The sequence below is a fragment of the Lates calcarifer genome, linkage group LG12 (assembly GCF_001640805.2).
Source record: "Lates calcarifer isolate ASB-BC8 linkage group LG12, TLL_Latcal_v3, whole genome shotgun sequence".
Classification (NCBI taxonomy): domain Eukaryota; kingdom Metazoa; phylum Chordata; class Actinopteri; family Centropomidae; genus Lates; species Lates calcarifer.
In genome coordinates this window covers 3,517,911-3,538,319 of record NC_066844.1, presented here as the reverse complement: position 1 = coordinate 3,538,319, position 20,409 = coordinate 3,517,911, and the positions used below count along the sequence as shown (strand labels likewise).

The 20,409-nt window shown below is 39.9% G+C and overlaps 3 protein-coding genes across 6 annotated transcripts in view; 2 read left to right on the top strand and 1 right to left on the bottom strand.

Moving 5' to 3' along the window:
• Positions 1-11,869: 11,869 nt before the first annotated feature.
• The window catches only part of ergic3 (ERGIC and golgi 3), a 43,027-nt gene continuing 34,487 nt past the window's right edge, over positions 11,870-20,409 (bottom strand). For 2 of the 4 annotated variants that reach the window (XM_018662835.2, XM_018662836.2), the window contains 5 exons: positions 20,257-20,353; positions 16,294-16,358; positions 15,975-16,111; positions 15,302-15,357; positions 11,870-15,175 (listed from right to left, as the gene is read on the bottom strand). In XM_018662835.2, the coding sequence (XP_018518351.1) occupies positions 15,096-15,175; positions 15,302-15,357; positions 15,975-16,111; positions 16,294-16,358; positions 20,257-20,353 (435 nt within the window). In that variant the 3' untranslated portion in view covers positions 11,870-15,095. The remainder of the gene's footprint in view (positions 15,176-15,301; positions 15,358-15,974; positions 16,112-16,293; positions 16,359-20,256; positions 20,354-20,409) is intronic. The other 2 variants (XM_051074263.1, XM_051074264.1) reach the window with 1 other exon arrangement.
• Positions 17,612-20,409, top strand: part of LOC108890803 (reactive oxygen species modulator 1-like) — a 29,118-nt gene continuing 26,320 nt past the window's right edge. The window contains 1 exon segment of the mRNA XM_051074267.1: positions 17,612-17,764. The gene's annotated coding sequence lies outside the window, so the exon portion shown is untranslated.
• On the top strand, positions 18,944-20,003 carry LOC108874402 (reactive oxygen species modulator 1-like). The gene is given in 3 exon segments (XM_018662838.1): positions 18,944-19,045; positions 19,047-19,075; positions 19,740-20,003. Coding segments are annotated over 3 exon segments (240 nt in total). The 3' UTR covers positions 19,849-20,003.

The following is a 20,409-nucleotide window of genomic DNA, read 5'->3' as shown; positions in this document are numbered from 1 at the left end:
GGAATAATATGTGCAGAGGGGGGGAAATAAACTCTGAGAACTTTTCAGCTGCAGGCATTTAAAGGGGAGGTCCATCTTTAAAGTTCTTTCCCTTTCTCTTATATACACACACACACACACACACACACACACACATTTTGAACACCAAAGCCTGGATATGAAGCAAAAATGTTACAAGTACACATAGAAATTCACATCCTGTTCTTAAGTTATGAACAGGAAATTATGAAATGTAGAAATAGTGGCTCAGCAGGTTGAGGATTCTCAGATGCACTCAGGGTCATTAAGTACGCACACATACTGTACATACATCACATACTCAAACACACCTACAGATGTCGAGAAATGCAGACAGATACACGTGACATGCAGGTGAGTTAATACAGAAGCATCGAGATAAACCTGTCAGCACACACAGAGAGTCTTTACATGTTTTATTCCTCACAACAACCTACACATTTATTTACAATAAATAAACAAGAAATATTCCAGTATATAAGCCCCCAGAGAACTGGTTTATGTCTAAATAAATAATACAAATAATATTCTGTTAATTACTGAGCTTTAGGATTGCTGGAAGGTGGATTTAGACAAGAGCCACACTTTTCTTTGAAGGCACCATAACCACCTTAAATAAACAGTTTTAAACAATTCAAAATAATTTTTTAATATCAGGCTCTGTTTACTTTTTAATGACTTTGGACCTGTTATTTTTAATTAATTACATTACATTTTTTTGGCCTCTAAAATGCCACAAATAATGACAGTAAGAGTCTTCTCAGGTTTTATTTTTTAATGGATTCTGGTTCAAAAATCCCAAAGGTCTGTACATTCGAGCAGAATACAGGTGTGAGATATTTTCACTTTTGTAGTCCATTAACAAGTGACATTACCTGTAGTTTCTACTTTTATTTAAGTGGATGACAGTTATTCTAGCTTCATCAGATCATGATCTGCAGCTTGCACTGATGGTTTGCAGGGGAGTGTAAAGCAGACGTCCAGCTGAAAGGAAACCCAGAGACAGATGCATAAAGAAAGACTTCTTGGCTGCTTCATCTGACCTGGATAATGGATGGATGGAGGAGACTTAGACCCACATGGACTATGACCTGCTGGACTGTAACTGTGTTCCTGAGATTATCAGTGGCTGAAATGTGGTTAGTCTGGGTTTTTAGAGGGCAGTGACTCTATTAGTGAATTCCCCAGGTCTCAGTTGGGAAGTGGTGGGCCTCAGGTGGTGCATGGTTTTGGGTGTTTGTTGGGTGACTTGGACGTACATGTGTATTTGAGCCTTCACTGGAAACACCCTGATGTGCAACAGAACTTAAATTTAAGAAAAACAGATTTGTCACCAGTCTGACCACACTCAGACAGACATAATGTACAGACTGGATCCTTGATATTTGAAGGATCGTTGAATGAAGAACTTTTATCGTAATTAAAAAAACAAAAATAGGCATACATGGTTTCGGAAAAGCTTGAACTTCCCTCCTCAGAGCTGAAGATGGTGGACTGACTCACAGCAGAGTTCAGTTCCTCCACAACTAAACGATAGATGAACAAGAGGAATCTAAGAGTCAGGAATGACTCTCAATTCCTCATCTGTAAATATAAAACAGCTTGTGGTGATATTATGAAATGAAGCTCAGAGTCAGCAGTCTGCACATTGAGAGCTGTATGTTTCTGTTTGGCTCTTTCACTTTCACACCAATTATTTTACATGCAAACAAAGTCTTGTAAACAAAGGTCACATGACTGACATGTAGCTCATTAACAGGGCAGGTTTAGTGACCTGTTAAACTGCCAGGTTGGACATTCAAGTCTGACTCCAGTTTCTGTGATGTGTGACATGATGGACTGTATCTTCTTCTGTGGTGTTCAGAACATTTAAGTCCCCATTACACTCCAAAATGGACCCAGGAAGTGGATGCAGTTCTGTGCATAGTACACTGACAGGGAGTGTGTGTGCATTGATAGATGCATGTGCTTACAGGCCACATAGTTTCAGTTTGCACCTCACTTAGATGGAAACCTGGCTTACAGGTGCTGTTGCTGGGAAAAAGGACATATCCTGATCTGGCACAGCAAGTAGGCTTATACAGAAAACAATAGGTGCAGATGTTTTGACGCATGTTGTGCAGTGTAATTTTGTTTTCTGTTAAATATATTGCTCTTATTTCCTTCCTTCCAGGCAACCATGGGCTGTAATTCATTTCAGTATCATATGAAAATCAACAGAATCTTAACATCCATCACAGTGAACATTTAGTGGACTATTTTTGTGTCAAAGTTGTGTCATCATGTGGTAATGAGCACAGAGAATTATCCTGGTGCATAAAGGAAACCTCTGACACCTGTAAATTAATAAGTAGCTGCCCAAGTATGATTCACTAATGAGCCTATGTTGTCAAAAAAAAAAAAATCTAATTCAGCAGTCAAACAGGAGGGAGGTCATGAGGAGTACCTGATCGTTTGTTCTGTGGTAGACTTTTTAACACAGTCCCTACTCAAAACTGCATTAGCTTTCAGCTTTAAAGTCAAATAATAACTGGTTGATTTATCAAGTATTTTTAAAAACCTACTTTTTTTGCCACTCACTGGAGCACATACTTCTTCTAAAGCTAAACAATCCTACATGTTTGTCTGGCTCTTATAGTAGAAAATTAAAAGGAAAAAGGAAGTAGTCTGATAACAAATGTTTTATTTGTCAAATCCGCCCCTTTAATCAGATCCACACTGAAACATAATAGGTCTTTCCCTGGCCCACGCCCTATCCCTCCACAAAGCTCGGTGCACATCAGTCTGTTGGAGGTATAACTATACCAGATTTAAACCAATGGCTGCCTGGAGGGAGGGAAGGAAATAATCAACCTAAAGACTTACGGCATGTGGTAAACCGAGCCAAACCACCACTCTGGTCCATTAAGCTGAGTTTTAAACATTTCTACTGATTCATCTGTTGTGATCCTTTGCGGAAGTCATTTCCATGAGCTTATAAAACACAGAACAACCACACAGTGAGTCACTGTGGCTCATAGGGCGACTAATGCCTGAAAAAATCTGAATAAAACGATGGTGGACTCTTTTTTGGTGCTTTTTGGTTCACGTTTGATATTTTCCATTTTGCCGGGGAGGGATATGAACCAGCTTCAGACGACACGATGAGTCAAATTCAGCTGTCCGCTCTCTGAGGGAAGTACGGTCATTTCAAAAGCGGTCTGCATCTGGTTGGCATAGGAAATCAGGACAGGAAGTTCAACGCTCAGTCACCGTGTCCAGAATCATTTTGGTCCACTCCTGTTCCCTGTTTTCTATTGCAAGTGTACCTCCACTGGGTGTAATGCTTTCCTGAAAGATTGTTTGTTGTAGGTGTTCAATTTGTGCCAAAAAATTTATACTGAACTGAGAGGTCAGATGAGCCCAAAACAACAGGATACAAGAGAGAACTGATGACTGATGACAAATGTTATGGTCTTTTCATTACAGAAATCCCCCTGTGATTCTCTAGACAGTGTTTCCAGCCTGAGCTGCTGCAAAGGGACAGTGAAAGAGGGAAAAAAAGGCTGAAAGATACTCAGCTTGACTTGTCTAACTCAGACTGCTGAAGCAGTTTATGTAGAAAAAACATGACCTTGCTCTTTAAGGTGGGTAATTTTTGCTAAATATAAATTCACTGTGGTTAAATCATATCAAAATACAAATCTAGATACAAATCTCTTGGACTGATGAGGAGTAAATGGAGCCTGTGTTGCAGCAAACTGAGGCTTTTGAACATTAGGCTCAGCTGTAGGCAATGTACCTAATTAGAGAACACACACACACACACACACACACACACACACACACACACACACACACACACACTGAGTGAAACAGTGGGCTCGACTGATTGCAGTGGAACTTTTATGCCTTTAAGCAGAAGTTAAACTATGTAAACATAAATCAAGGACAGCTATAAAAAGATTACTTAACATTATGACTATATTAAAGATTTTTGATATCAGATGATAACTCTTCTTATTAAAGGATAATTCCAGTATTTTTATTTTCCCATGTGGGATTGATGGGAACAATCCTTGGAATTGACAAAGTCTTGAGTACTTTTACTTATGTAGAGGATCTGAGTATTTCTTCCACCACTGAATGTCACAGAAGCTGTAACAGTACATGAACCTCGGTCACCCACTGCTTTATTTTATAGTGTATTCTGGGAAATTCCTATAAAGCTAAAGCCTCCATTACACTGGAATGATTTTCTCGAGAAAACCTCCCTGTAAGCTCTGACTTTGTGATTTGCAGGTTAAAATGTTTACATTGTCAAGGTACATATCACTGTTGATCAACAGCATTTAAATTACTATATTTAAATCTGTAGGTAAAACCTGCTTCACACTGAAATATAATCATTTAGATGCCGTAGAGTCAACAGTTATCTGCATCCTAGACGTCCCAAAACACGTTCACTTCTCAACCCAGTGTAGCTCAATTTAAACCTCAATGTCTAGACGTCTCTGGACCTGTGAATCACCAAATCAGTGATAATTCTTGGGCAGTACACCTCCTACAAAAGCAGGGAGAGACACACCCAGGGTTTAGATAGAGAAGATGGGAACTGGCAGACAAGAAGTCAGATTACTTACAAATAAGTTCAGACTTCTTTGTAAGTGTTTCTGACCCCTCTGTTCTGCTTTCAGTTCTGACTCACAAACACATCTGGTCAGCAGAACCACTGACTACACCTTATTCCTCCCTGTGCCAGAGCAGGCCAGAGAGGGAGAGAGCGCGAGTGTGTGTGTGTGTGTGTGTGTGTGTGTGTGTGTGTGTGTGTGTGTGTGTAAATCCCAAAGCTAACATCCGTAGCTAGATCCCAGCTGATAGAGCAGTGGCTCTCACTGATGGCATCATAATCCAGAGACAGGAAGTAGTTGGATAAGTGTGTGAATACACTGCCAACACACACACAGACACACACATTCACACAGCTGACATAGAGGGAAAGTATGTCCATGTTGTGTGCCCTTTAAACCTCAGAAGGACTCATTGGTATGTCTTCTTTTCTTGAGTGGGTTGGTCAAAGCCGTACATTACAATTAATTATATGGTCCGAATTTTTGGTACAATAAAATATTCCTTAAATCTCCACCAATCAATAATTTTTATATCTTCACTGAACCAGATGACCCATGTTCCCCGACAAAGTCAACAACTCTGCAGCTCTGTGAAGCTTTTTAGCCTCTTTTATGTCATGGTTTGAGTTTTATTTCATTTTTAGCTGTGCTAGTGGTCGGTCCACCACGTTGCTTCAGACTGAAATTTCTCAACATACTGGAGCAAAATTCTGCTCAGACTCTCATGTTTCCCAGATGACAAATCCTGATGACTTTGATGATCCCCTGACTTTTCCTTTAGAGCCACCATGAGTTTCCCATTTGTGGTTTTGAATAAAATTACCCAGTGCCATCCTCGAGTCAGTGTTCTAATTTATCCAGTACTACCTGCAGAACATCAACCTCAGCTGTACTTTTCGTTTAGTACTAATTAGTATACACTAGTATGCTAACATACCAAACCAAAAACTTCACACGGCCTCACAGGGCTGCTAGCATAGCTGTGAAGCGTTAGAGCCTTTTTTAAAGCCTTTTTTTAAACATATATGCAGGTTTTTTAAACACAGGTAAACCTGCTTAACAAAGTGGCAATCACCTCCTTTCCCACTGGCAGTGGATGAGTTTACCTTTCTTTTTTTTCTCGGTGTGTCATATTCAATGTCATGAAAGCTGAGAACAGGATTAATAAACATTAGGAAGGAGCATGGAGGCCAGTGACTATGTTGCAGCGATTATTCAGTATCTTCAACTTAAATCTTTTCAAACTTAACGCAGACTGAACATTGTCTGAGAATTTGAGAATTTGTGGCTCAGATGGCAAATAGTCACAGAAGTATGGAACTAGAACAGTGACATTAAGATTTGGCATTGAAAACAAAACCCAAACTGAAAAAGGAAACACTGGTGTTGAAATATTTCTACTTTAAAATGTTATTCAATGACGATCTGCAGATTTTTTTCTGTCTGTTTTTAGTTTTTTTTCGATGTCAGTGCTTTTCAGTTTCAATTCTGTGTCCCTGTTTGGGTGTGGAGAGGCGGGGCTGGAGGGGAGGGGCAAGGAGCTCTGGTGGGCGGAGTAAGGTGCTCTCTACATCTAAGCTAAAGACACACATGGCGATCCTAAAAACCACCTTTGACAGGTGTCAGTTTTATGTACTGTTGCTGGTATGATGTTAATATGACCATCACATCTTTTCCTGCTGTTTTTGTTGGGAACCACATGCGTCACGATTGAGAAATGGGGGAGAGGCCAGGCTCGAAGCTGGCGTGTCACTCAGCTGCATACGTTTTACATATGACCGCCCCTGACACACTGCTGGAGTTGCATTGTGTGGAGGTCATGGAACAGCCATAGACAGTATACAGAAATATACAGACATTCCCATAGACTTATATTTATATACAGTAAATAGGGATGACTTAGTTTTCATTTGGGCGCCCATCTGACCAGGTTAAAGCCTCAGCTGAGCGACACACCAGCTCAAGCCTGGCCTCCACCCACCAGCGCTTCTTGCCCCTCCCCTCCAGCCCCGCCTCTCCACACCAAGACAGTGATGCGATACAAATACTTGTTTCAGTGCCAACACAACTTCTACAATATAAATATTTCAATGTTTACTTTTTCAGTTTGCTGTTTGTTTTCAGTGCCAAACGTTAATGTCACTGTTCTAGCTCCATGTGACAGCTGCTGTTGACTGTGGAGGTGTGACCATGTCCACTCGATCAAAGCTGGAGCCGATAAAAACCTGTGACCACGAAGGCGATTACCACTAACTGACAATTCTTATTTCTTACAACTTGGTTTATATTGTAGTTTTCCCAACATTGCTCTCAGGATTAATGAAATTGTAATCTCCAATTTCTTTTTGCTTTACACTTCCAATGTCAGCAAAGTTGGTGAGTACCATGTTGTCATTGTGTAAAAAGCAAGACTTTTATTTTTTTATTAACACCAGTTGTCCTTCTAAGCCAGAGAACGGCACATAGTGCTCTGGTTATTTACCAATGATGGAAATGACTCTCTGTTGCTGTAAACTGCTAGTGTAGATAGTTGTGTAATGTCAACCAAACCAATACAAACACCTCCAGGCTTTATCACTGATACAGACAATGACCTGATGGTTTAAGTTAGAGACTAACCTCCCTGTGAGCCAGTTAATGAAGATAGATGATCGAGAAAAGATCTGGGAACAGAACAGAAGAAAATCTGAGAGTCAGTGTGAGCACAAGTGCGAGGCGTTCCACGGTAACATTTAATCTTATCTCATTTGTTTATACACTTGTGCCAATATGTACGTCAGCCTACTGGAAGTTCCCAGGATGGGAAATGACTCTGATCCTACAAAATGACGTTAAAAAAAAGAAAAGAAGAAAAATTAAGTTTTCTTTCCCAAAGGGTGAGAATCATCTGAATTTAGTGGAAGTTGAAGTGACAGGTTATTAAAGACTCTGAGAGGCTGTGGTTTTAGTTTTTACAAAATGAACACAGTGTTTTGTCCTCATTAGACCCTTTCATAGAAGTCTGTTGTTTTCTTCTCCATGTTTGTAATTGTTGCGCAACATTCGGTAAAAATCAGGGTCTTTGAATTAGTTTGAGATTTATGCCTGATGGGAGGTCACTGCAATAATCCACACACTGAAGGAAATGAAAACTTGCATTGGGAGTTCATACTTGGCAAGTTCAGAATGGGAGGACACAGTACACTTAATTTCCATCTGGGAAAACAGCGTTCCCACAGAAGAACAGTTGTATGACAAAATATTCTCAACCTTAAGTCCTACGTAACTAGCTTTTTGTTTTTTGTTTTGTTTTGTTTTTATTTAACAGACTGTGTCACTTCTTCTTAAGTGTGCTTTGTTTTTAGTGGGCCTGCTTTCCAGAGTGCTACGTGTTATTTAGTAGTCGAACTAACACACTAACCAGTGACGTTACGTTCACAAATGATCAGATTCTTTTCAACAGATCTTTGGTACAAATGCAGGAAACTGGACTCGTACTTGGTGAGAGACGTTCTCTTTATGATCTAAACTTAGAACTTGATTAGTTCTTCGATAAAACTAGTAACCACACCCCCAAAAACAAGACCAGGTAAAAACCTTGTATATAGCTGGGCTGTGTATGGGTGTATGAAACTGTCAGTTCAGTCAGTTTACTGCGATAAATTTCAAATGACCTGAACGGTTTGTGCTGATTCATTTTGAACTGTGACACTCGGCTAACCAATGGTATAACTTCATCACTCGGGGACAGAGATTTGTTCGTAGGGCTGGCTCTGCTGTTGCAGACCAGCCAACCAAAAAGAGAAAGATCGATGAACGGCTCTCAGAAAGGAGCAGAACCACGAAATCCAGCTCCCTTCAAAGAGCTCATTCCCAACATTAGCACAAACTAACTTCAATCACGGACTGTGTAATGTTATGCTGATAGAAATGTTATGTCATTTTGTGCCACGGATCAGTAAAATTCTGACTTCAGAAGAAAACTGGCAGAGAGGTTTGGTTTTTCATCATTTCCAGCCTCTGTCACTTCAGTCTGACTGTAACACAAGTCTGCCATCTACACAACCACAACATACACAGACAAACTCTGTCTGACCCTCTGCTCATCTGTCTGTGGTGTATTTTTTATTGTGTGTGTCTGTGTGTACCAATTACAATTGCACTTGTGAGGTCCAGATGTTCCAGAGAAGCTCATCAGTAAATGATTTCTGATAATGTTAGGTTAAGGTTACAGCCAAATGTGTGTGTGGGTGTGTGTGTTAGATTAAAAGGGAGTTCTCTGTCATAATAACATGTTCTCCAGTTTTTTGCTGTCCAGTTCAGTGATTCTCACCAAACAAATAATAAATCACACAAGAGAAGAGAGAGAGAGAGAGAGATTACTATCCTGATCTGTCCTTGAGAAAATGTCTGCCTGTGTCCTTGGTGGAAACACATTTACGCTACATGACGGACTGCCTCTGTACGCTGGACTAAAGTCAGAAAATTCAGCATCTCTCAGGATTCAGGAAGAGATAAAAGAATCCAGTAACTTTTCATCTATCCTGTGAAATATCTCAACATCTATCAGATGAATGTGCACAAAGTTTTACACAGACATTTGTGTTTCTCTTTCCTAATGACTTATAATCCTCTGACTTTTCCTCTGGCACCACCACGAGGGTTCACATTTGAGGTTTTAACTTCTCTACAACCATTGAATGGATTGTTGTGAAATTTGGTGAAGACATTACAGTGCATTTTGAGTGCACTTCCACCTGCATCAACACGTTTTCTTCGTGATCTGTTTTACAGCCATGTGGCCTGCTTGGATGCAGCTGCTCGTTGTCCTAATTGTCTTGCAGCTAATCAGTGGCCAGAGTTGCCACACCTGGGCTCACTGCTGCTCAGACACTTTCAGACCTTCTACCTCAGCTAATTCGTATGCTGTGGTTTGGTTTCTTCATCATTCGTGTCCACCCACCACATTCCTCACACATCCACAAACTTCACAAATGACCACATCCCATCTCCTCTGTGAATTTTTGTCATGTTTTGTGAGTCAAAGAGTTCATTTAAACATATCTTAAGTATTTCTCCCATGATTTATCACGGCCTATAAGTCAATCATGACAGCTACCAAGAGTTTGATTTGATACAGTGCATAAACAAAGTGTCTCATTATATCTTTGCAGCAACATGTGTCTAACTTCACCAGATTAGTCACAAAACAGCAAGGAGAGTGGTTCAACACTTCAAGATCATCCGTGTTACTGGGCTGAATCACTGGAACATAAAGAGGTCAGAGGCTTAAAGTTTCACCTTCACACAAACCTCAACCTCAGGCCTCTTCTTAAACCTGAAACCTCAAGTTAAAATCTTCCAACCATACCATACCAACCAAGTCTAAATCCTGCACCTCCTACATAAACCTGGGATGCTTAACCTCAAATTAAATCTTAAACCTAACTCTAGACCCAACACATTTCAAACCAAAAAAATACCCTGGAAATGAACACAGTAACCTAAACCTCAAGTCTAACCCTAACTCCAGACTAAAAACCTTAAATCCTAAACCAAAACCCATTAACTCAGTCTAAATACAAAAAACAGACCAGGGACCCCAGTCTAACTATAGACCAAACCCAATATATTTAAAATGTCAATCTAAGCCTCAAAATGATTCTTTTAACTAAGGTTGGTTTTACATCCACAGCGCCACCATCTGTAAATTCAGTTCAGTAAGGGACTCAACAACAGCACCAGGGTCGTGGCAGTGTGGTTGATCCTGACCTGGAGAAATGCACTCATCTGGGGCAAAATTGTCAGTTTTGCATGTGCACGCAGACAAAAAAGGTCTTTTCCCCATAAAACAAACAAAAGGTTCTCAGACCAAACACCACAAACCCTACAAAAGTGAGCCCCAGATGCTGAATGAAGCAGAACTTTAAACCTTAAAAATAGTCTCACAATCCCATTAGCATGTGAATCAGAGAAAGGTACACTGCAGTATTCAATTGTCCGGATCAAGGTGTAACTCCTAATACTAATACAATTCACTGAACAATGCAATACTCATACTATATATATATATATATATATTTCAAACCATAAAGAAGTAAGCAAAGCAGGTACCTCTGTCAGGGCTGCACTATCCTCAAAATTAGCTTTTTTTAACAACAGAAAAAGGTTGTAAAAAAGATTATCAAAACTGCACAATGATTTAAGTTTAAATTAGCGCAATAGTTCATGAGAGAACAGTCAAAATGTCCTATTTCACAACATCAGCAAATCCCTGAAGAGTCCCTGGATCTGCACCAGAACTTGTACTTTGTTCCTTGGCCCGTGGCTGAATGTTCCACCAAAAACACTGAGATCTCTTCACAGGGTTTTGGGGATATGTTACTTAAGGCTGGATTTCCAAGCAAACAACTTTATTATTCACAGATTTGTCAGAAATGTGTAGCACTGGAATATAATATCAGTTGTGACAGGTCCTGTTGTCTTGAGGCAAGACCTTGAGTCAATATCTAGTTTAGTATTTAGGGTGACAGGGGCCGAGCCATGGTCTTAGTGGTAAACTGATGAATGTATCTGTTGAGTGGGGGTTAACGTAAGAACCAAATGTTAGTGCGTCAACCTTGTCTGCATCTGTCATGAACCTGATGACGCTGGTCTGCCCCTGTGAGGACTTTAAATGTACACACTCACACACACACATACAGGAGCACTACACCCCAGACGCATAATTACATTTCCAGTATCAAACTATTCTCTGTGGACTGAAATGCTGGACTGGTCAGCTTTGCGTGGCTCTGGCACAAACACACACACACACACACATACGCTCACAGGAAGTTACTCAAGCCGGCTGTAATTTCATTCAGATGCTCTGTTCTTTGTGTGAGTGTGTGTGTGTGTGTGTGTGTGTGTGTGAGAGAGAGAGGATAATGGTAAAGAGAGGACAGCAGGAGGTACATGATCACCATCCAGTGGCTGCCAGGCGTAACTGCTGCTGGTGAAGGAAGAAATGTGACCTCAATTATTGGGAAATTATCTATTATTATGGTTTTGAGGCAGAACTGTTTTTAATAAAACTATCCCTGATGGTTCAGCTCTGAACAGACTGATGCTGATTTACTAATTTAACTGTTGCTCACAATGGGAACAAATAATCCATCTGTAAGGAGTAATTTAATCAACCAAGAATTTATTAAACTGCTACTCTGTAAATTTGGTAAATTTTCACTTAAATAAATAAAGAGGAGGCACACAGCTGAAGCTGGTGTATTCAACATTTATTTTCAGTCATTTTAAAAACTGTTTGAGGACAATCAAAATATAAATACACTTCTCTCTCACACACACACACAGCAACTGGCATCAGAGCACACCCTCGCATACATACGCACGCGCACACACACACACACACACACACACACATACACAACCCCTGCCCCTGATTTAGATGTTAAAAGGTGCAACAACCAACTATCAACAGCTGAATCGACAGGAATTTTCATGATCAAACTGCATCACCCAGATTTAAACACAGAGTAGAGAGTTTGGACAGTTCTGATACTTATGATCATCTAAGTGCCTCTTTACAGCTGTAATACTCAGAATATTTGTTGATAATCTGCCACAGTCACATGACCTTCAGCCTCCATCGGTGTCATATGAACCCACATGTTTTCACATCCGTTTAGACACTGTAACAACTGAGTGAATCAAAGCAGAAGGTGAGTTTGATTAACATAAAAAAGAGGTTTGGTCCAGTGTTGAAAGCTCTGTCTTCAGATTTCAGTCCTCTGGCGATGACTTTGGCAAGAATTGTTTGGACAACACTGTAAAAACTAGTTTGCTAAAATTAAATTTTTTTAAATGACTGTGTCTTAAAGTCCAGTGAGACTTTAGTCTGCAGAGTCTGAAATTTTAGATTTCCAACTCTCCCTGAAAACAGCAAGAGCAAGACAGCATTGACATGATTTAATGGTAAAAAGCAAAGGCGACTGACTCTGCAATTGTAAGTTGATTCTCTGATCAGGTTGAAATGAACTAAAACTGAAGGCTCCATATAAAAACTGTCGGTATGTTTTTGAAAGTGGTCGACAGCGATGCCTGATTTGTCCTTAATGAGCTGAAACATGTGAAACCACCAGTGTGGTCTTTTCAGAGGAGATTTTCTAACCAACAATCTCACCCACCGAGTCGGTTTCAGTCTGTCTAATACTCAGGACGGTCAAAAATAAACACGAGGTGAAGATCAAACTGGCAGAAACATCTGGATATCATATGGTGACTCAAGATGTGAGTCAGGAATAAAAGTCAGAAGCGCAAACGTTGTCATCTCCAGACCACCATCTTGTGGTCCAGAGCTTCCTGCTGCCTCCCTGTCATTTACTGACTGAAGTTTTTGGATGAGTGTAACAATTTTTTTTGAAAGACTCACAAGATCACAAGAGGAGGATCGTTATCTGAAGCTACTGGTTGTGTTAAGATTTGTTAAACATTCCCCACTCCCACAGGCCAAATAAAAAAAAAATACATAAGTGTATTGTTTCCATAGAATGAAAGAAACAAAACAGAATAGAAGCAGCCCTTTTCCCCGTAATAAAAAATCTCTTAGAAAATCTCATCTACTTAATCTGAGTGAGTTTTTAACACTGACACAGTGCAGCGCCACACTCAATCTGGTGGGATTCATATAGTGTTTAGCTGTTTCCTTCCTTTATGTGAGGCAGTGATGGATGTGTTAGTATTGTATTTACACTCCTGAATACATGAACAAAAAGAGGTAAAATCGTATGAAGAGTATTCACGTTGAGGAAAAGACAGGAGGGGGCTCACTTTGTCAGTTAGGGAGGACGCGTTCTTTACAACAGCACTTGAATATGCATCATTTTTTTCTGGTGGCAATCAACTCAAAACATTATGTGTTGGAAACTGAGCGTTTAAATGAATCTGCAGGTGAGGATGGATCCAGAGGAGAGGAAGAGAAGCTACAGTGAATTTCCTGGTCGAGCTCTATCTTCATATTTTCTGTCCAAGTGTTGGGGTTGTACATTTTGGCTGCAGCTGGTTGGTTTTTGCCTCAACTGCCACTTAAAAACCAAACAAAACACGTGGCTCTGTTCACACTTCAGGCCTTTCAACCTCTGAACAGCCAGAGATGAACAGCCTGAACCAAGCAGCTGCACCAACCTGCAGTGGGATCGTTGTATTTATCTGCCGAAATCAGTGTCATTATTTCAGCTGTTTCAAAAGATCAGCTTTCATCAAGTATCTTAAGGCTTGGAAGGAACATGTCACCCGAAACGTTTTTTTATCAACTACTCTCAACTTGAGTCCCGAAGTACCAGATTTTTTTTCTTTTATCACATTCATGGAGAACACAACTGTAAAACAGGTTTCTTTCAAGTTCGTCAAAGACACAGAAACATATCAAAACGTGTGCAGCTACTCCTTTAGCACACTGGTGATCTTATACTCTTTTCAGATCGTCGAACACGGGTCTTTTTTCTGAAGGACTTTAATGTAATTAAAGTTACTGGCTTTAAAAAAACTGACATAAAGATTACGTGTGGAAAAAACATTTTAACTTTTTGTTACTGTCAACAAATATATTGAAAAAAACAAAAAACAAAAATGAGTTAGTCCATCTTTTGATACTTTGCGACTGTTTTTCTGACTCAGTCGTTTCTTAAAGCAGCTGGCCACTAGATGTCACTAAAATGGGAGCAAACAGAGTGTTTGTTGGGGACTGTTTTAAACAGCAGATTAATACACACCTGATGCTCTGGTGAGTATTTCTGGCAGCAGGGTGGTGTATGTGGAACTGAATTAAAATAATACAAATAAATTTGTTGACAATAAGAAAAATATAGAATATTACCAGAATATTACCATCCAAAGTTTTTGGGTGACCTATTCCTTTCAAAGTTCACCTGACCTCTCTTCCTGACTCCTTTAGATGGAGAACTCATCCACAGATGTGCTAACAAACATTCAGTGTAGTGATCTGAGAGCTGAGCAGCGCAGAAGCAGAACGTAAACAGGATGGAGGAAAGGAAGTTCCCTTTTTCCATGAAGGAGCTTCAGGAGGCTGGGACTGAACTGATGAGACTTCTTCTTCTTCTCTTCTCGAGTTCAACCTCAAAGTCGATGTCTGATTCTGACTCTGTCCTGTTGGCGTCCAATTTTAACAGTGGAGAGGAAAATTCAAAGACGCTGTCGAAATCCTCCAGTGTTTTTTTTTTTTTTTTTCCAGAAAGAAAAGAGACAGAGGAATCAAGATGTGGCTGATTTAAAACCTCTCTGTCTCTCTCTGTGTTTGCCCTCATTCATTCTGACAGAAGAGAGAGACAGAGGGAGAACAATCCGCTTGCTTCTGTTTCCAACCCTCTTCCTCTGCCTGCCTGTCTGCCCCCTCTTCTTTTTTCCTCCTTTCTGTCTCTTGTGTCCGTGTCTTGGTCTGTGTTGCACCGTGGAGGCCAGAGGGGGGCGCTGTTAGGACGCCTTGCCCAGCTCTATCTTCTTCTGGATGGCACGAGCTGAGTGGTAGATGAGCGAATCGATCAGACCGGCCACTGCAGGAAGCAGACAAGGACAGAGTGTCAGACTTCATCTGTTTCAGTTAGCTATTTAATAATCAGTGTAGAGCTTTGTCTCTGGTGACACAGAGGTAAATGGCACATTCACACAGAGGGACTGACCTGTAAATACACCTCCAATAATGGCACAAACTCCTGTTAGGAAGTGTGTGAACGATCTGAACAGAGAGAGAGCAGTCATTTAGATCCCATTCTTCTTTCACTGACATAACTGTACTTACTACTTCAAAAAAGAAGAGATAAATAACTTAAATTTACTTCTTGCACCTAATATTTCCCTTAAACGACCTTTTCCCACTCTACTTTTTGAATATATTTATTAAATATCATCTTGTTCTTTCACCTCAGCTTGTTCGAAAAACTTCACCAAAGCTATATAAATGAAACTCTGATTTTAAACATATTTATTTCCCATGAAAGCATTTTAATAAAAATTCTTTAATCATATTTTCCCGGGCTGAATGTGCGGTCACTACCACAAACATGTTTTTCTGACTCTCCCCATGACTGGAACTTTAGGATCTTAACTAGCAAATTACAATGTGAGCAGACTGAAAAAGCTCAGCTAGGGTTAGGATGGGTGACAATTAAACATTTTCATTTATCCAGTTTACTTCAAACCCTATCATGATGAAATGAACATATTATATTGAATATCTAATTTCATTTAAAAATGTATAACATATAAGTGACTTTTAGAGTGATGTACACCAAGATCAGAAAACTATGATAATGATTCATGCTGTATCTCTGAGGTCCTCCTAGTGCCTCCTACCTGTGTTTTTCTGTGAATTTAACCATCATGGGCGACAGCTCATATAAAACAAAGACGCCCGGCAGCCCCTGGTCTCCTATTAGCCCATTGGCAACTTTTTCATGCCTTGTGACTGAGAACTGGTTGGTTTTTACCACCTGAAAAAACAAGATGACGACAAAACTGATCACTGATTTGATCTGTTTGTAGTTTAACATGAAAGAAATTCAATGTCAAATACATCTGGGAAGATTAAGTGTAAAATAGATCATCTAAAAAGTAGCATCTCTGGCCCAGAGGTGAACGTGAGGAACAAATATGAACAGAATGTTGGACTCACCTCTCCATCAGTTTTCACATAGATCGTAGGAACGATTTTCACAAAATACTGATACATCATCGATGCTGTGGGACAAAAATAAGAAGAAACGAAAACGAAAGATGACAATCTATTGACTCTAAAATAAACAGTTTGTGTTTGTCTTTGATTAATGTAAGCAACACTTACAGATTTTCATTTGTACTCCTCCTGGGAGAGAGTGGGCAGAAACTGAAAGCTTATATTGAACCAGCAGGAGCTCAATATAATATTCCTACAGCGAACTGAAGCTGTAGTACTCTGCATTGATTTTAAAGCAACCTATGTTGTTTGTAATTTGATAAAATGCAGATTTTTCCAGAAATATATACCCAATCAGGCACTGTATCAACTAAGGAACATCCAGCATTATTACTCAATCTTGTGCGGGGGGTTTGGAGGTGAGGTGGTGGTAGGGCCCTAAAACTGGTTCATCCAACCGTGGTTAAATGATGACTAAAGCTTTTTCTTAACAGGAACAAAAATTATATCAAGTAAAATACACTGTGTATTCAAAAAGGTGTATTCGACACAGAACAACAACACAAGGTCTGTGAGTATTAGTATCAAACAGTAAAATGTGTTGATTTCTTGTGTACTATCTGCAAAAATGCCACTCTGCAAGGATTAAAATATATAGTACATAGTGCACCAGACTGATGAATATGAATAATGAAAAGCTCACTACAATTCCCGCACAAGGAACTACAGCTGTTCAGATATGTGCTCTTTTTAGGTAGTGTTTCTACAAAGGGACATCCAGAATTATTACCTAATCTTGTGGCCTTGAAAAATGACAGAGGTATTAATTATAGAGGCCACTGTTCTCTCCAAAGCAGCAGATTTTTTTTGTGAATTTCTCTGGACCTGTGCCTGTCTGAGTTCTGCAGGCAGCTCCTTTGACCTCATGGCTTGGTTTTTGCTCTGATTGCATTGTGAGCTGTGAGACCTTATATTAACAGGAGTGTGTTCTTTTCAAATCATGTCCAGGTGGACATTAATCAAGTTATAGGAACAGCTCAAAAACGATCAAGAGAAGTGGTGGCATAGGGAATAACCTGTGTCAATGTGATAAATCATTTTTTTCCTTTTTAATAAATTAGCAAAAAGAGGAAGAACTGAACATTTGCTTTTAGGTTTGTGTATTAAAATTCAAGGTGCTATATGTTTGTACTGATTCTGGAAAGCTGAGAAAACATAACTGCTGAACTGCAGCCTATATAAAGTTAAATCTGTCTAGGTGTAGTAATGAAATGAGCCACGGGGGGCGCTGTTTGCTTTCTCCTCCAGGTTGTTTCCTCTCTTTATTTGCTTCCTCTGTCTTTCTGCCCTTCCTCTATCCGGTTATGGAGGTCTGCTAGAAATACATTTAAACGCAGCTGAGCTCATAAAATACGACAAAGCTCCAGTTAGGACCCAGAAAACCACCTCTCTTTTAAACTCATAATTCAAGGTAAGGTCTGTTCCGGCTGGTTTAAGGAGAATATGTTGAGAAAAGAAAAAGACTGAGGCTGAAAACGCGACGGTGTTTATCTTTCAAGGCCACAGGTGACGTTAGCCTGGCTGTTAGCATGCTAAGCTAACACAACAAACGATGTGGAGCACATTTGACAGATTATCAAGGTTTTATCTTTGAAATCAGCAGAATAGCTCCACAGTCGCACGTTATTTGGTTTTTAATAAAAACGGTCTAGGAAACGGCAAACGTTAGCTACAAGTGTGCTAGTTAGCCTAGCTTATTAAGCCTATTAAATAACACTGATGAGCCCACATGATTAGCCACACACATTATAATCTGAGACAAGCAGCGGTTAATCAGCAGCAACAATCAGATGTCTTCAAGGTAAAGTTAATAGTTTGAATGACAGCTGAGAAATCATTAGTTAGCTGATCTGCCAGCAGCAACTGATCAGAAATAAATTAATAAATGTTCAGTGTAATGGAACAGTAGAAAAAATAGAAAATAGAATTTAGTACAAAGCTGATACTGATGATTATTCTGCTGTATTCTTCTTCGATTAAGCGATTGTTTTATCTACAAAATGTCAGAAAATTGCGCAAAATGCCCGTTACAATTTCCCACAAACCAAGGTGACCTCCTCAAATGTGTTTAAAATTCTAAAAGATATTCAGTTTACCATCATGTGTGACAGAAAGCAGCAGTCAGCTTTGAGAAGCTAGAGAGCAAATATCTGACCTTATATCTCTTAAAAAAGACTAAAATGATGAATCAGTCATTGCAATATTTCCATATTAATTATCTATGGATCGATTTAACACTTAAGCTCTACACATAAGTCAGATCTGATGTCTGGGACCTACAATTTGTATTTGTAAAACTTGAATTATGTGTTTCAGACATAAGATAACTGAATCCTCACTGTGCTTCAAGATCAAGTAAAAAAAGCAGTATCCAACCTAAGTCTGTTGTCATGTCAGCTCAAGTTATGCTGTAGCAGAACATGCTCCTAAAGTTACAGTCACCCCAAACTAGAGGTGCAACAGTTTATCAGTCATTAAGTCGAATTTTGTTTCTGCAGTTAGATCAAACTGTACATTTCACTGAACACAGAACCGTATCAGTCTGCTGCCTCATCTCTAACCTGTCCTCTGTTGCCTCTGTCCTCTCCAGATGCCAGTGGCTGTAGGTCCGTATGGCCAGACCCAGCCCAGCTGTTTTGACCGGGTCAAGATGGGCTTCATGATGGGGTTTGCAGTAGGAATGGCTGCTGGCTGCCATGTTTGGCACTTTCTCCTGTCTCAGGTAACTCTGAGCTAACTGACCTAAACTACTCTGCTTTTATAGAAACAACAACTGTTACATGATGATGAAACTGAAAATTGGACTTGTTTTCCATTAAGACCATCTGCTGTGGCTCAGGAGCCAGTGTGAGCCAAACAATGCTCAGAAAATGAACCAGTTACATTCAAACATTCTGAATAGAAAATTGACCTGTTGTTATACACAGGAGAAATAATCCCCCACTCCCCCACAAACATTCTTCAGGCACTCTTTGGCAGAGCATGGAGAAAAGTTATATTAAATATTCATGGAATATGTCACAAACACCTTAATTTTCCCTGGACTAGGTTATTATTCTCCATCTATTTGATGCAAACTGACCCTATCCCTTCCACAGATTCAATCATAGCACTCGGGTTTAGATGAGGTGAATTTTTTTTAAAACATGTCCATGATGCCCTTGGATGTAAAGTTAGGAATCCATCAGTATCACTGTCTTAAGAAGTGTACCTAACGGATTTTTAGGCCTTGAACTGTTGGTGGGTTTCCTGCAGAATTAGACTGAAATTCAAACTAGAATTCTTATCACTAGTTCAAGGAATGAAATATGAAAGGATAAATGTCATGTCTGCATGCTGAAGTACAGATCACATAAAAACTGAAACTGTCTCTTTGTGTAATCCAGGATCGGCATGCGGGGCAGGGAGCTGATGGGAGGAGTAGGGAAGACCATGATGCAGAGCGGGGGAACGTTTGGCACGTTTATGGCCATCGGTATGGGCATCCGCTGCTGAGGAGGACAAGGAACGACCTCCTCCACCTCCACACAGTTATACAGCTATGGGACTTTTCAATAAACCACCTCCACCGCTCTCTGTCCGCTCGATGCTGTCACACTCTCAACCTTCAGTCTAGTTTTGTCAATAAAAGTTCATATTTGTCAAACGTGTTTTCAGAGTGTACGTGTTATAATTCCTGAGACTGCCAACATCCTGCTCAGAGCGACAGGCCCGAAACAGCAGATTCCACCTGAAGACGCAGCACATTTTTTTTATCCACTTAGTTTGTCTAATTCTGCATCAGCATGAACATCAGCTTTTTGGTTTTACATAAAGGAGGAGAGAGCAGTGACTGAGTTGTGACTGATTGTGTTACTCCTGCCAACATCATACTGAAAAGAGTAAAACCATTAAATTGCTGACCTTGTGGTGCTGTGACATCTGTCCCATCCAGAGGGTTTACAATGCCAGGGTAATCTTTGCCAAACGACAGGTGTTTTATCAGATGGGTCATGTTTATCTGCAGAACGACAATTAGCAACAAGATTGCCCTCCATTAAAAATATATTTTGTTTT